Source organism: Belonocnema kinseyi, chromosome 3 (genome assembly GCF_010883055.1).
Source record: "Belonocnema kinseyi isolate 2016_QV_RU_SX_M_011 chromosome 3, B_treatae_v1, whole genome shotgun sequence".
NCBI classification, from domain to species: domain Eukaryota; kingdom Metazoa; phylum Arthropoda; class Insecta; order Hymenoptera; family Cynipidae; genus Belonocnema; species Belonocnema kinseyi.
In genome coordinates this window covers 74,034,849-74,046,433 of record NC_046659.1, presented here as the reverse complement: position 1 = coordinate 74,046,433, position 11,585 = coordinate 74,034,849, and the positions used below count along the sequence as shown (strand labels likewise).

Genomic DNA, 11,585 nt, shown 5'->3' with positions numbered 1-11,585 from the left:
AAATCTCTATCCCATCCACACACTACTCCTTTCCCCTGCCGAGTGAGTCACGCCTACCCCGAAAGGGAAATGGCTTAATGGTGTAATAATAATAATAATAGAAGAAATTAAGATAAATTCAGGGTAAATTAAAAATTAATACAAACCAGTTAAAAAAATTATAGAATATAAAATATTCCATTGAATTGTTTTTAATGACAGTAAAAAGAATTCATGGCGAATTCAACGGAATTCCTAGTTATTAAACAAGAATGATAAAAAAGCTTTAAAACCTCAAACAAATTTTAAGCAAAATAATATTCAAGTCAATATAAAAAAGTGTTAGGGGAAAAAAAGAAGTGAATTGACAACGATTCAAAAATATTAAAAGCTTAATAACATTCATTAAGTCTAGAATTAATTAAAATAAATTAAGGGGAATTCAAAAGAATTTCATGAAATATATAAGAATTTAAAAATATGAAAAATTCTGTGTAAATAAGAAATTATAGAGAATTGCCGAAAAAGAAGAATTCAGGATAAATTAAAAAGAAATCAGGTTGACGTGCAAATGAGTTCAAATGAATTGACTAAATTTTTTTAATTCAACCAATATCATAAATTGCAGTAAGATTGGAGCTAATTTAGAAGAATTAAAGCAAATTCAGGAGAATTCGATGACAATAATGGGATATCAAGTTAAATTAAAAATAACTGAAATACAAAGAACAAAAATGTTTAAATCCATAAAAGAGTCCATTGTATTCAGATAAATATTTCAAAAATCCATTTGATTTATTAAAATTGAGTGAATTTAGAAAAATTCAAGTGAATTAAAAATACTTCAGCGAGATTTAAAGAAATCAAGAGAATTCCAAAGAATTAAAAAAAATCCTGGGCGAATTCAAAATAAATATATATCAGCTGAAAAAAACCCAAAATATTTCACTTATTGCAGTAAAATTGAAACCAGCAAAGAATAATGCAAGAGACTTTGTTGAAAGTCATTAAATTTTGAAAGAATATAATTAAACGAAAATGTTAAAATAACAAAAATTGCACTCCAATTGAATAAAATGGGAGTGAACAGAATTCTAGGTGAATTCAACCAAATTTCAGTGATTTAGATAAAAAACGAATAAATTTAGATAAAATAGGAAGTAAAAAATTCGATGAAATTCATAAAAATTCCTAATAGGTTTTTAAAAAATCAAGTGAATTGACACGAATTGCCAAATTATTTTTAAAATTCATTGAAATTATTCATAATTCTATGAGATTCATGTAAAATCAAGGAAAATTAAAAACAATTTAAGAAAACAAAACAAAATTGTTAAAACCCAGGAAAATTGTGACTAAATTCAAATAAATAGAATTGAATAGAATTAGTGGGCAAAAATCTTATGAGATCTATTTAAATTTAACATGAATTCAAAAGTTCTCGGGTTTAATTAAAAAAAAAACGGAAAATCCAAGATTTTAGGGGAAAATTCGAATGAATTCGCAGAAATTTAAAAAAGTTCAATAAAATTCCGATTTCATTGGGTTCTTTATTTTTAATTAATGAAAGAAGTAACTAAAATGATATTTTTAATTTAAAAAGTTACTATAGTGACTTTGTGTTATCCCTGTATAGGATAGAATTATTTATTATTTTCCTTGCACCCTGGCTCCTATTAGAGCCGCAATAAATCACATTTGTGGCCACATCTCGTGACTATAAGATGCGTAACGACAATACACGGTGAAATCATAACGATAGTCCGGCGAAAATTATGCGTGTCGTGAGGACACAGAGCGACCCGAGGACGACAGCCCTCTTTATCCATTTCGCAAATGTTTCGGAATTTTTTTAACATAAAAGTATGGCTTTGATATATCTAATACAAAACCTAAAACCTAAAAATAATATTTAATTTTAAATTCTGATGCAACAATATCTTATAATGACCTATTTAGTACAATCAGTTATTTTTTATTTAAAACTCATTCTTACAAATCTTTATTCAAACAGTAAAGACAATAAAGAAGATATTATAAAATACTTGACCTTCAGAATTTATGAATGAAATAAAATTATATTTAAAAAACATGTACTAACCTGTGTGAATGCATCCAGGTGTTAAGCATATGTCCTTAGCATCTGATTTTGAATTTACGCCATTAGTTTCTGTTGGTGGGTTTTTACTTCTTAGAGCTTCTATTGAAGCTGGTAGCATCTCCATTTTTGATGGAACTACTTCACAGGTACGAGCACAGATGCGGATGCGAATGGTGATGCAGGTGCAAAAAGCGTGATTTGCAGTGCATTAGATGATGAATACATTATATCTTATATTAAATTTTTCTAAGAAGCAAGTTTTGCTATCAATAGAGAATTTGCATGACTTTTCCAATCGTTTTATTAAACACATTTTGATTAAGATATTTTGATAAAAGCGCTTATTTTGAATTTTAAATACCTAACCTTTATTTAAAATTGTTTGAAAACACTGACTTTAAATGCTAAGCTCAGAAAACGACTTGATTGCACCAAAAAAAATTTGTATTGTTTTAACCAAATCTTTTGGTAGATGGAGTATCTAAGTGGTTCCGCCCAAAAAATGTTTTGGGGCAATCAAATATTTTGTTGAATTAACCAAAATTTGTTTGATTCAACCAAACTTTTAGGTATACCTAAGAAAACATTTTTTTGTTATCAAGCAAATATTTTTTCTGAGTGTACGGGCACATTTCAATGAATGACCAATATGATAACAAAGGTGGTCCTAAGATGCATTGGAATGTTTTTTTAGAATTTTCTTGCTTATAATCAGATCTGTTCGAAACCACGATATATAAATGCGCTTTTTTGGTTGAAAAAAATTATATTTTAAGTTTCCGCAAGCCTCTTGAAGTTTCACACATATTTCACATAAAAAATACATTTCTGTATATTCTTTTGAAAAATAATAGATATCATAATATTGAACACTCATAAGTGAAAAAAATAGGCCTGCGAGCTTTTAGCGCTTCTCATTATACTTTTTCCGTTTCTTTGAGTACGAATGGCTTCTAGTACATACAATATTAATTTGGCCTGATAACCAAAAATTTAAATGAATTTTATTTTTATATCGAATCAAACGAATTTGGGAGGATAAGCATGAAAATTCAAATAGACAACTATTTAAGCCACCCTTATTAAGCATGCACGAAAATTCTTCATTTCCAAAAAATTCTCTTAAAATAAAAATAAATATTATCAGGACAGGCGTCAAGGCGAGATTAATTTGTCAATAAGTGGGAATAAATTTCATCCAAGATTTAACGATTTAGAAGGATAAAAAATCTCTTCAATTATTCTATCATTATTAATTTTTACGCAATTAAGTTTGTAAAATTTTAAATCATAAAATATTTGATACCATTTTCTTCACTCTAAGTGCTCTTGCGCTTATCTGGACTATATGTAAAAAATATATTTTTAAACTTTAATTGTTAGTATATCTCCTTCAAAAAATTGGTATCTACGTTTTCATATTATACTATCTCTTTATTACTTATTTTTATTGTTAATTTAATTTTTAGCTATATCTATGACTAAATTTTGTATTCTTTCTCTTCTACATGCAATATAAACAGTTATCTATTATGACCATTGCTCTTTTAAATTAAATAAGTTTGTCTTTAATTTCATCTTCGAACAGTTATAATTAAAATAACGATCAGCAAATATTATTTAATTATGTAAATACATCATTTTCGGGAACACCATTTTCTTTAATAAGTGGAATAATATGGAAATAATAGTAGAGAAAAGTGAAGAAAACTAAAAGTTTATATAAATTTCTTTACTTTCTTAATATTAGGTCTACTAAGTAATTCCGTGCCTTAACTTTTATGTCCTGTGACTTTGGCACAACTTGAATTCTTCGTCGTTCCTAAAGTAGTTTTAATAATGAAATCTTAAACTTGAAAACAAAATCAAATAGGTGGCGCCCCTGCGGACTTTTTTCAATTGCAATTCAAAAAGAATTTAGTATCTCGAATCGTCTTTTGTCTGAATCAGACAATTCCAAATTCATAATTAGTATTCTTATCACTTTTACATCACTTTTATACAAAGGAAAAATCATCAGTAGCAAATTAGTAAAAAATTAATTATATTAACTTAAACGACTTTAAAGTTCATGTGAGTTTTCATTTATAGAATAATTAATTTTAAATATATTCAGGGTGACTTTTTTTATCAGGGAACAAATTCTCAGTCATTTTCCGGATAAAAAAATTCTTCATGGTCATAAAAATTGAAAAATTAAAACTTATAAAGTTTATTTTTTTCATTTGAATTAATAAAAACTGAACTGCAAATAGAAGCACTTAAAGTGGTCATTTTTCTTTCAAACTGTCAATATTTTTACGTATAAAACGGAAACCTTTTATACTTTTGAATCAAATAATTTTAATTAAGCGCAGTTAAGTTAACCTGCAACACTAAAAATCTTTATCATTTTAATCAAATTTCAACTTTTATAAATTGAACAGTTTAAATATTTCTGTTTAAAAAAGCTAACCGCTATCATTTTCGGTGTTCCAAATTAAAGAAGGAACCAATAAATTTGTAAATGTTCTAAATTATACTATTTTAAGATATTTTAATTTGGATATATAGAAAATGTCCAGAATATGGATATATTTTTTGAAAACTGAATGCTTCTTAAATTAAAAGTTTAATTATTTTTCTTTTTAAGCAATTTCAAACAATTCATTTTAAAATTGATTAATTTTGCTTATTCCATTTTAATCAAGTTTCTATCGGACTTGTAAATGTATTTAACTAGCTGAATTTTAAAAATGAAGAATTTATTCGTATTTACATTCGATCAATTGTACACGGTTTTAAGGACAATTTTCAATATAAAAAGCTTTTAATTGTTAATTTTGCAAATCCTCAAAACTGCATTTTAAACTTCTTTGAATTGAAAATGTAAACTTAAAAATAAAAGCATAAAATACGCATATATTGTATACGGAATTGTGATATTTCTAGTAATTAGATAGATTGAAATTTAAGGAATTTAAATGAGATTAAAATCAAATTAAAAATTTTAATTTTCTGAAATAAAACCAAAAATACAGCGATCAAATTTGGACAACCGCCACGAAATGTCCCTATTGCAACTTGAAAAAGATAACAAATTGCCCGAAAAAAGAAAAGACATTTTTTTCTACAAAAATAGAAACGAGGAAAGAAAAATGAGAAGGCAATCAACCAAATCCCTTTTCTTCTCTTTTGATTTTTTTCGTCTTTTTTATTTTTATTATTCTCAAATCACAATAAAAACCCGTTGTAAAACAAATCACCAACTTTTCGGCAATCATACAGAACCGTAATCAAGTCAAAAAATATAAATAAAAAATAATTTAAGCAGGCAGGAACAGCAACGAAACCACGACGCTTTATATCCGATACCCAAGAATCAAGTCCTCAAGTCTTGATTCTTGGGTTCTCAGGTATGAAAGAAAGAGCATCGTGGTTTCGTTGATGTTTCTGTCTGCTTGAATTATTTTTTATTTTTATCTATTTCTTGCCTTGATAAGGGGTACGAATGTCGAAACGTTGATGATTATTTCTTCCAAATGTTTTTTTTATTTTGATTGGATAATAATAAAAATAAAAAAGGAAGAGGATTTGGTAGGATTCCTTCTCATTTTTCTTTCCTCTTTCTTATTTTTGTAAAAGAAAAAAATCTTTTCTTTTCTTTTGTTGGGAAATTTTGTATCTTTCTTTCAAACAGCAATATAGAAACATTTTGTGGTGGTTGTCCAAATTTCATTGTTGTATTCTTGGTTTTATTTTAGGAAATTTTGCACATTAATTAGATAGATTCTTCTTCTAATTTGTCAAATTCGCCGTTGAAAAATTAATTTTCTATTATTCTCCTGGTTTTTCCTGTTTAAAAAAAATCTCGATTATTTCCCAGTTTTCCGGCATAGCGACCACCCTGATATTATATGTTGCAATAAAAACATAAATTAAACAGGGTTGAAAAAGTCGAGAAAAATTGGTCGCGCAATAAATTGCGGTTACATGATGTTGAAATAATAAATATCAAAATTGTTTATTCAATCTTTTGTGGAAATTTAAAATTAGCGTGAAAATGTAAATTAAGTTCAAATGCGATTTCCTTCCCGTGACTCAAATATAGGCTTCGCCTATTAGCTTGCGAAATAAGCAGCGTTTGAGAACATTCATTTATTCTGCGGTGCGTATAAGACGTTTCTAACCACTTCAGTATTTTGCAACAAAACACGTGATGTCGTGAGAAGCACAATTGTTTGTGATTAAAACAAATTTTTGTATAAACTCTCTAGATTGTTAAAGTTAATGTATTTCCTCTATGGTTGAGGAAAGTAAAATTGATTTAATTACTTTTATTTATCTATATTAACTGCAGATAGCTTAATCATAAGAGCGTTTATTTTACATTTTTTATTTATTTAATATATGGATTATCATGTACTTTGGTAGAAAATTAAAATTAAAATCCTAAAAGAAAATGGTTTCCAGAAGTTTTCGAAAAAATAAAGTTCGAAGCATGGACAATATGAAGTAATTTGATTCGAATGAAATCTAAAAATAATAATCCGTGAATAATTTTATTTAAAAATGAAAAAGTATGACAAGCAATCGATGAAAATTGCACAGAAAAAGGTGTCATGATTGTATAGCAGACTTGCACATAACAGGATGCCTTGATGATTTAATTTAATTGAGGACATTTACGACGATTCAAAAATTTATATTTTAATATTTCATTTCCAGCTTAGAGACAAGCTTATTTATAAATTACAATGTTTATTTTTAATCATACTATTGTTACTAATTCACTGTAAGCATATAAATTTTTTTTTTTTCAATAATCGCTAATCCATTACTTTTCTAGAAAATATCACTACAGTAAAAATCTTGCCAATCACAATACGAAATTTAGCAATCATACATGATTTATTTTATCTTTATAAAAAGATAAAAAAATGAAAAAAAAACACAATAATTTCAAAGTGTTGTCAACATCTGAAAGCTAATAAATACAGGCAATTATTAGCTGACTTGCAGTTAAATTCATTTTCAGAATTTCCTGTTTCTGCTTAAAATTATATTTATTCATCCAATTTTTTTGTTATAATCCAGAAATATAGTAACTCCGTTTTTCGAAAAATTTGGAATAAAAAAGTTACAAATTGTGACAAATTCTGACTCGAAAACAAAATTTTTTTTGAATTTCTTTCATCTAAATCAGAGTTAAAATTTTTTGCAAAATTCACGTTCGATGTAAAAAATTCCCCATTTCAAGAGCATACTCAATGCAATTTTCTGTTGTAAAGTAAACATGAAATGAAAACTATAATTCTTTATGGAAATTTCTAATTCTATCTCAGAATTATAATTCTTTTAGGAAATTCTCTGCCCGAAAGTAAACATTTTAACTCTTTGTGCAAAAAGAGAACCCCAAAGTCAAAATTATAATCCTTTACTCAAATTTTCTGTCCCAAAATAAAATGTATCATGCGTCTTGGAAATTTCCTGTTCTAAAGTGAACCTTAAATAAAAATTATAATTTTTTATGGAAACTTCTAGTTCTATGTGCGAATTATAATTGTTTTACGAAATTCCACGGGAATTCACTGCCAAAATGGTCAAAATTCAATTTGTTTAGTAAAATTCCCTATCCCTAATTAATAATTTTACAAAATTCTTTAGGGAAATCTCCTGCTCTAAACTCAAAATTATGTTTCTTTACTGAAATTCCCTGCTCCAAACTCAAAATTATAACTCTGAACTAAAACCCTGTCTCTAACTAGAACTTATAATACTTTATGGAAATTGGCTGACACAAAATTATATTCCTTTACCGAAATTATATGTCGCAACTTAGAATTACAATTCTTTTAGGAAATTTCCTGCTCCAAACGAGTATTGCTGTAATTATTCTTCAGGTATATTTTTTAAATATTCAGTTTATTTATTTCCCGTCCCAATTCAGAATAAATTTCTTTTTAAAAACTTCCGGTTCAAATTTAGGATACTTGTGATTGTTAAGGTGATTTTTTTAATGTGGAATATGTATTTTCATCAGAGAATGACAGAATTTCTTAACGTCTTTTTTTACTATATGGAGCTATGGATTGAAATTGTTGAAATTAAGTTCGATTTCCAGCACAGCGAAGGAGAAGAACTTTTTCCATAGAAAATTTAGTTTAAAAAATTTCGAATTCATAGATCCATCTAGTGTGAAAAGACGTTAAGAATTTATGTTATTCTCTGATGATAATACAGATTCCTTGAAATTTTTTATTTATTCCCGTTTCCGAAAGGATTATAAATCTTTGAGAAAATGTACTATTCTCTGAAAGAATTATAATAATAAAATGTATGAAATCACTTATAATTTGCACATTACTACATTCTAGAAAAAAAATCTCAGTCACTCAATTACATTTCCGGTAATTTCCCAGTTTTCCCTGTTTCCTGGTCAAGAAGACACCCTTCTTTATTTGCAATTTACTATCATCCGAATTTACTCACTGTTTGGGGCATTGCAGTTTTCAGTATTTGACGACAAGACACCTACAATTACTGCTAAAGCAATTGCTGCTAGTGTAACAGTTACTGTTGCTATCGTTAGGCCACGTTCCAAAGCTGATCGCCTCCTCCACCAAGTTGGATTTCTAAAACACAAATTTTTAAGACTGATTACAAAAAACGATTTTTTCATCCATTTTTATCAAATCATTGTTAATTGCAATTTCCTTTTAATAAATGACAATATTGCCCATATGAAATATCACTAAATCCATAATTATAGTCAAATGAAAATTATTTGATAAAACATTAAATACACCATTCAAAAATTCCAAGATAAATAGAGACTTCCAGAATTACATTTTCAGAATTCAAGCGTTAAGGATTTGTTAATTTTTTAATCAATTAAAATTAAATGGCTCAAAATATAAAATGTAAAATTGAATGATTTAAAACAAACAAATTTCAATTTCTTGAGTTTTTTTGTAACGAAAAACGTATAAATTTATACCCTTATATATTAGCATCGTTTTGAATAATTTAATTAAATGTTCTAACTCATTTTTTAGGAAAATGATATTTTCTCCTTTTTCTTTCGTATTTTTCTATGATAAGTAACTTGTTTTCATTCACTCTTTCATTTTAATTAGCACACCGTGTAGCAAAACAATTCAAAATAATAAAAACAAAAAAGACAATACTCAAATGCGGGATCTCCAAACCATATCCAATTATTTAATTTGTTCACAATTATCTTTTGCGAAAACAATGCTGGAGACTCTTTAAAAAGTTTAACTTTTAAAGAATGAATTATTGCTCACTTCAAAAAAAATTTTTTTTATACATTTTAGTAATCAAATTAAAGTAAAAAATTGTATTTTCTAGTAATACAGATTTTAATTCTTTTTTACTTTAACTTTACTCAATTCGTCAGTTTTGTAAATTTTTAAATGAAATTGTCAGAGCTGTCAATTCAAGATCTCTTTAAATTGATAGATTAATCCGAATTTAAAAATGCATCTTCTTAAATATGTTATTATTTTTGTTCTGATGCCGAGCGCCAATTTCACTTTTATTTCTTTTAGCGTTTCGTTTATCGAGGGGCTTTTAAGCAGGCAAAAACTTCTCGTCACAGAAATTAAGAGAAACATATTATTATTGTCAAAAAGTTTCAGATGAGAATATTAAATAATTTAGTGGCTGTAATTATTTATGTTCATGACAGCGCTCGAGTTTTCGAGTTTACAACAGGCTCCGGGGCTTATCGCTGCGTCGCGTTACGGTATCTCGCTAGTGAGTTTTTGCTTATGAGACGATATTGCTTAAATTTTTGAATAAAAATGAAAGAAAAGTAAATTTACAAAACACTTAGGAATATCATTCGATTTGTAATTGATTTTTTCGTATTTAATATTTAAATTTAATAGTAGGATACATTAATGTACGTAATATTACAACCTATACATAAGTGCATATTTTTTAAGCGACTTAAAAAAATTCGTTTTGTAAAGAAACATTTTTTTTAACTTTTTCTAAAAATAATTCTAAATAAAAACAGGTCGATATCACGCATCGAATTTTAAAGATGTTTTTCATTCTAATTTTAATAGTTTTGCTTGATAAAAAGTGATTTAATAAATAGGTGGAGATTTTTTAATTTATGGTTAGATGAAAAATATAATTCAAATAAATAAAAAAACTTGTTGAAACACGATAAAATTTGGAATAATTTTTATAGAAATTAAAGCAACATCGCCTTTTAAGCAAAAACTCACTAGCGAGGCACCGTGGCGTTGCTTGGTCGTAACTCCCGGTGCCTATAGTAAACTTGAGGGCTGTCGTAAACTCAAACCAGCATTACTGCTTATGAAATAAACATATCGACCCGGAACTTTTTGAAAAACTTAATTATACCTTTCTTCTAATTTTTGCCATGAGAAGTTTTTTCTTGCTTAAAATTCCTTCGATAAACGAAACTCTAGAATAAATAAAAGTCCAATTTACGCTCGACATTAAAAAAAATGAATACCATTTTTTCAAACAAATATTCTTAAATTCTGATCGCTCTATTAGTTAAAGGAAATCTTGAAATTTTTGCGAGACTAAATTTTATGTGACCCTATTGCATTCCGGCCCTCAATTTCATCTTCAGACCATGAATATGAATTTTGTAATTTCAAATTGAAATAAGCCCTTAAAACTGGATTTAATATTAATACAGTTAACTGGAGTTAATAGAGCGCATAGTACATTATTTGAAAATGCAAAGAGGATCATAAAATGTTTGAAGGGGGATCGATCCTTCATATTAAACTACGAAGTGAAATGCACACGTATATGGCAGCAGTAAAACTCTACAGATATGAAAGTGCGCAAAAGCAACGCCATTAGTGTTTGTAAATTTTATGTTCGACACATTAGAGAGGAATAAATAATAACCTTGGAATTTTCCTTCCATTTCTTTCATATCTACAATCTACATATATATGCAGAAACGAATCTTAATATATTTTTCCAAATGAACAACTCCTTCCATTATCGATAACATCGTATTCCAATGTAAGGTAGCAGGAAAACTTATCTAACTTAAAAGGAAAGCAAATTTTCTGTCACTGTAAATAATATTTAAATAAGAAAAACTCCTCCTAGAACTTGCACAACTTTTAAAGTAGTGAAATATGAATCATATTTCAAATAGTTGTTGCATAACTTCGACATTCTTAACATTTTTAATGAAGGGTTTGGTTTGGTTTCATAAAATGGAAAACTGTAACCCCTTGTAGGGTTGAATAATTTATTTATTTTCTAAACGTGTCTCTCCCTATATTAGCAATATTCCCCTTTCAGATATAAGCAATTTTATGTAAATTTCATTCAGTTTTAATCTTGGATCAAACAAAGGAAATTTTCGATATAAAAATAAAAACAATTGAAAGATTACACAGGCCAACAATTCTCAGAACCAGAGACCAGACCTACTATACCCGAAGGTTCTTGCTGCGCTGAATCCGAATCTGACCTCAGAAAAATTCCATCA

General features: G+C 27.5%; 1 protein-coding gene across 4 annotated transcripts in view; it reads right to left on the bottom strand.

Moving 5' to 3' along the window:
- Nucleotides 1-11,585, bottom strand: part of LOC117170364 (neprilysin-2-like) — an 85,823-nt gene that overhangs the window by 36,192 nt on the left and 38,046 nt on the right. For 2 of the 4 annotated variants that reach the window (XM_033357112.1, XM_033357111.1), the window contains exons 2-3: nucleotides 8,552-8,694; nucleotides 2,081-2,218 (exon numbers count right to left, since the gene is read on the bottom strand). In XM_033357112.1, coding sequence (XP_033213003.1) covers nucleotides 2,081-2,218; nucleotides 8,552-8,694 — 281 coding nt within the window. The remainder of the gene's footprint in view (nucleotides 1-2,080; nucleotides 2,219-8,551; nucleotides 8,695-11,585) is intronic. The other 2 variants (XM_033357113.1, XM_033357115.1) reach the window with 2 other exon arrangements.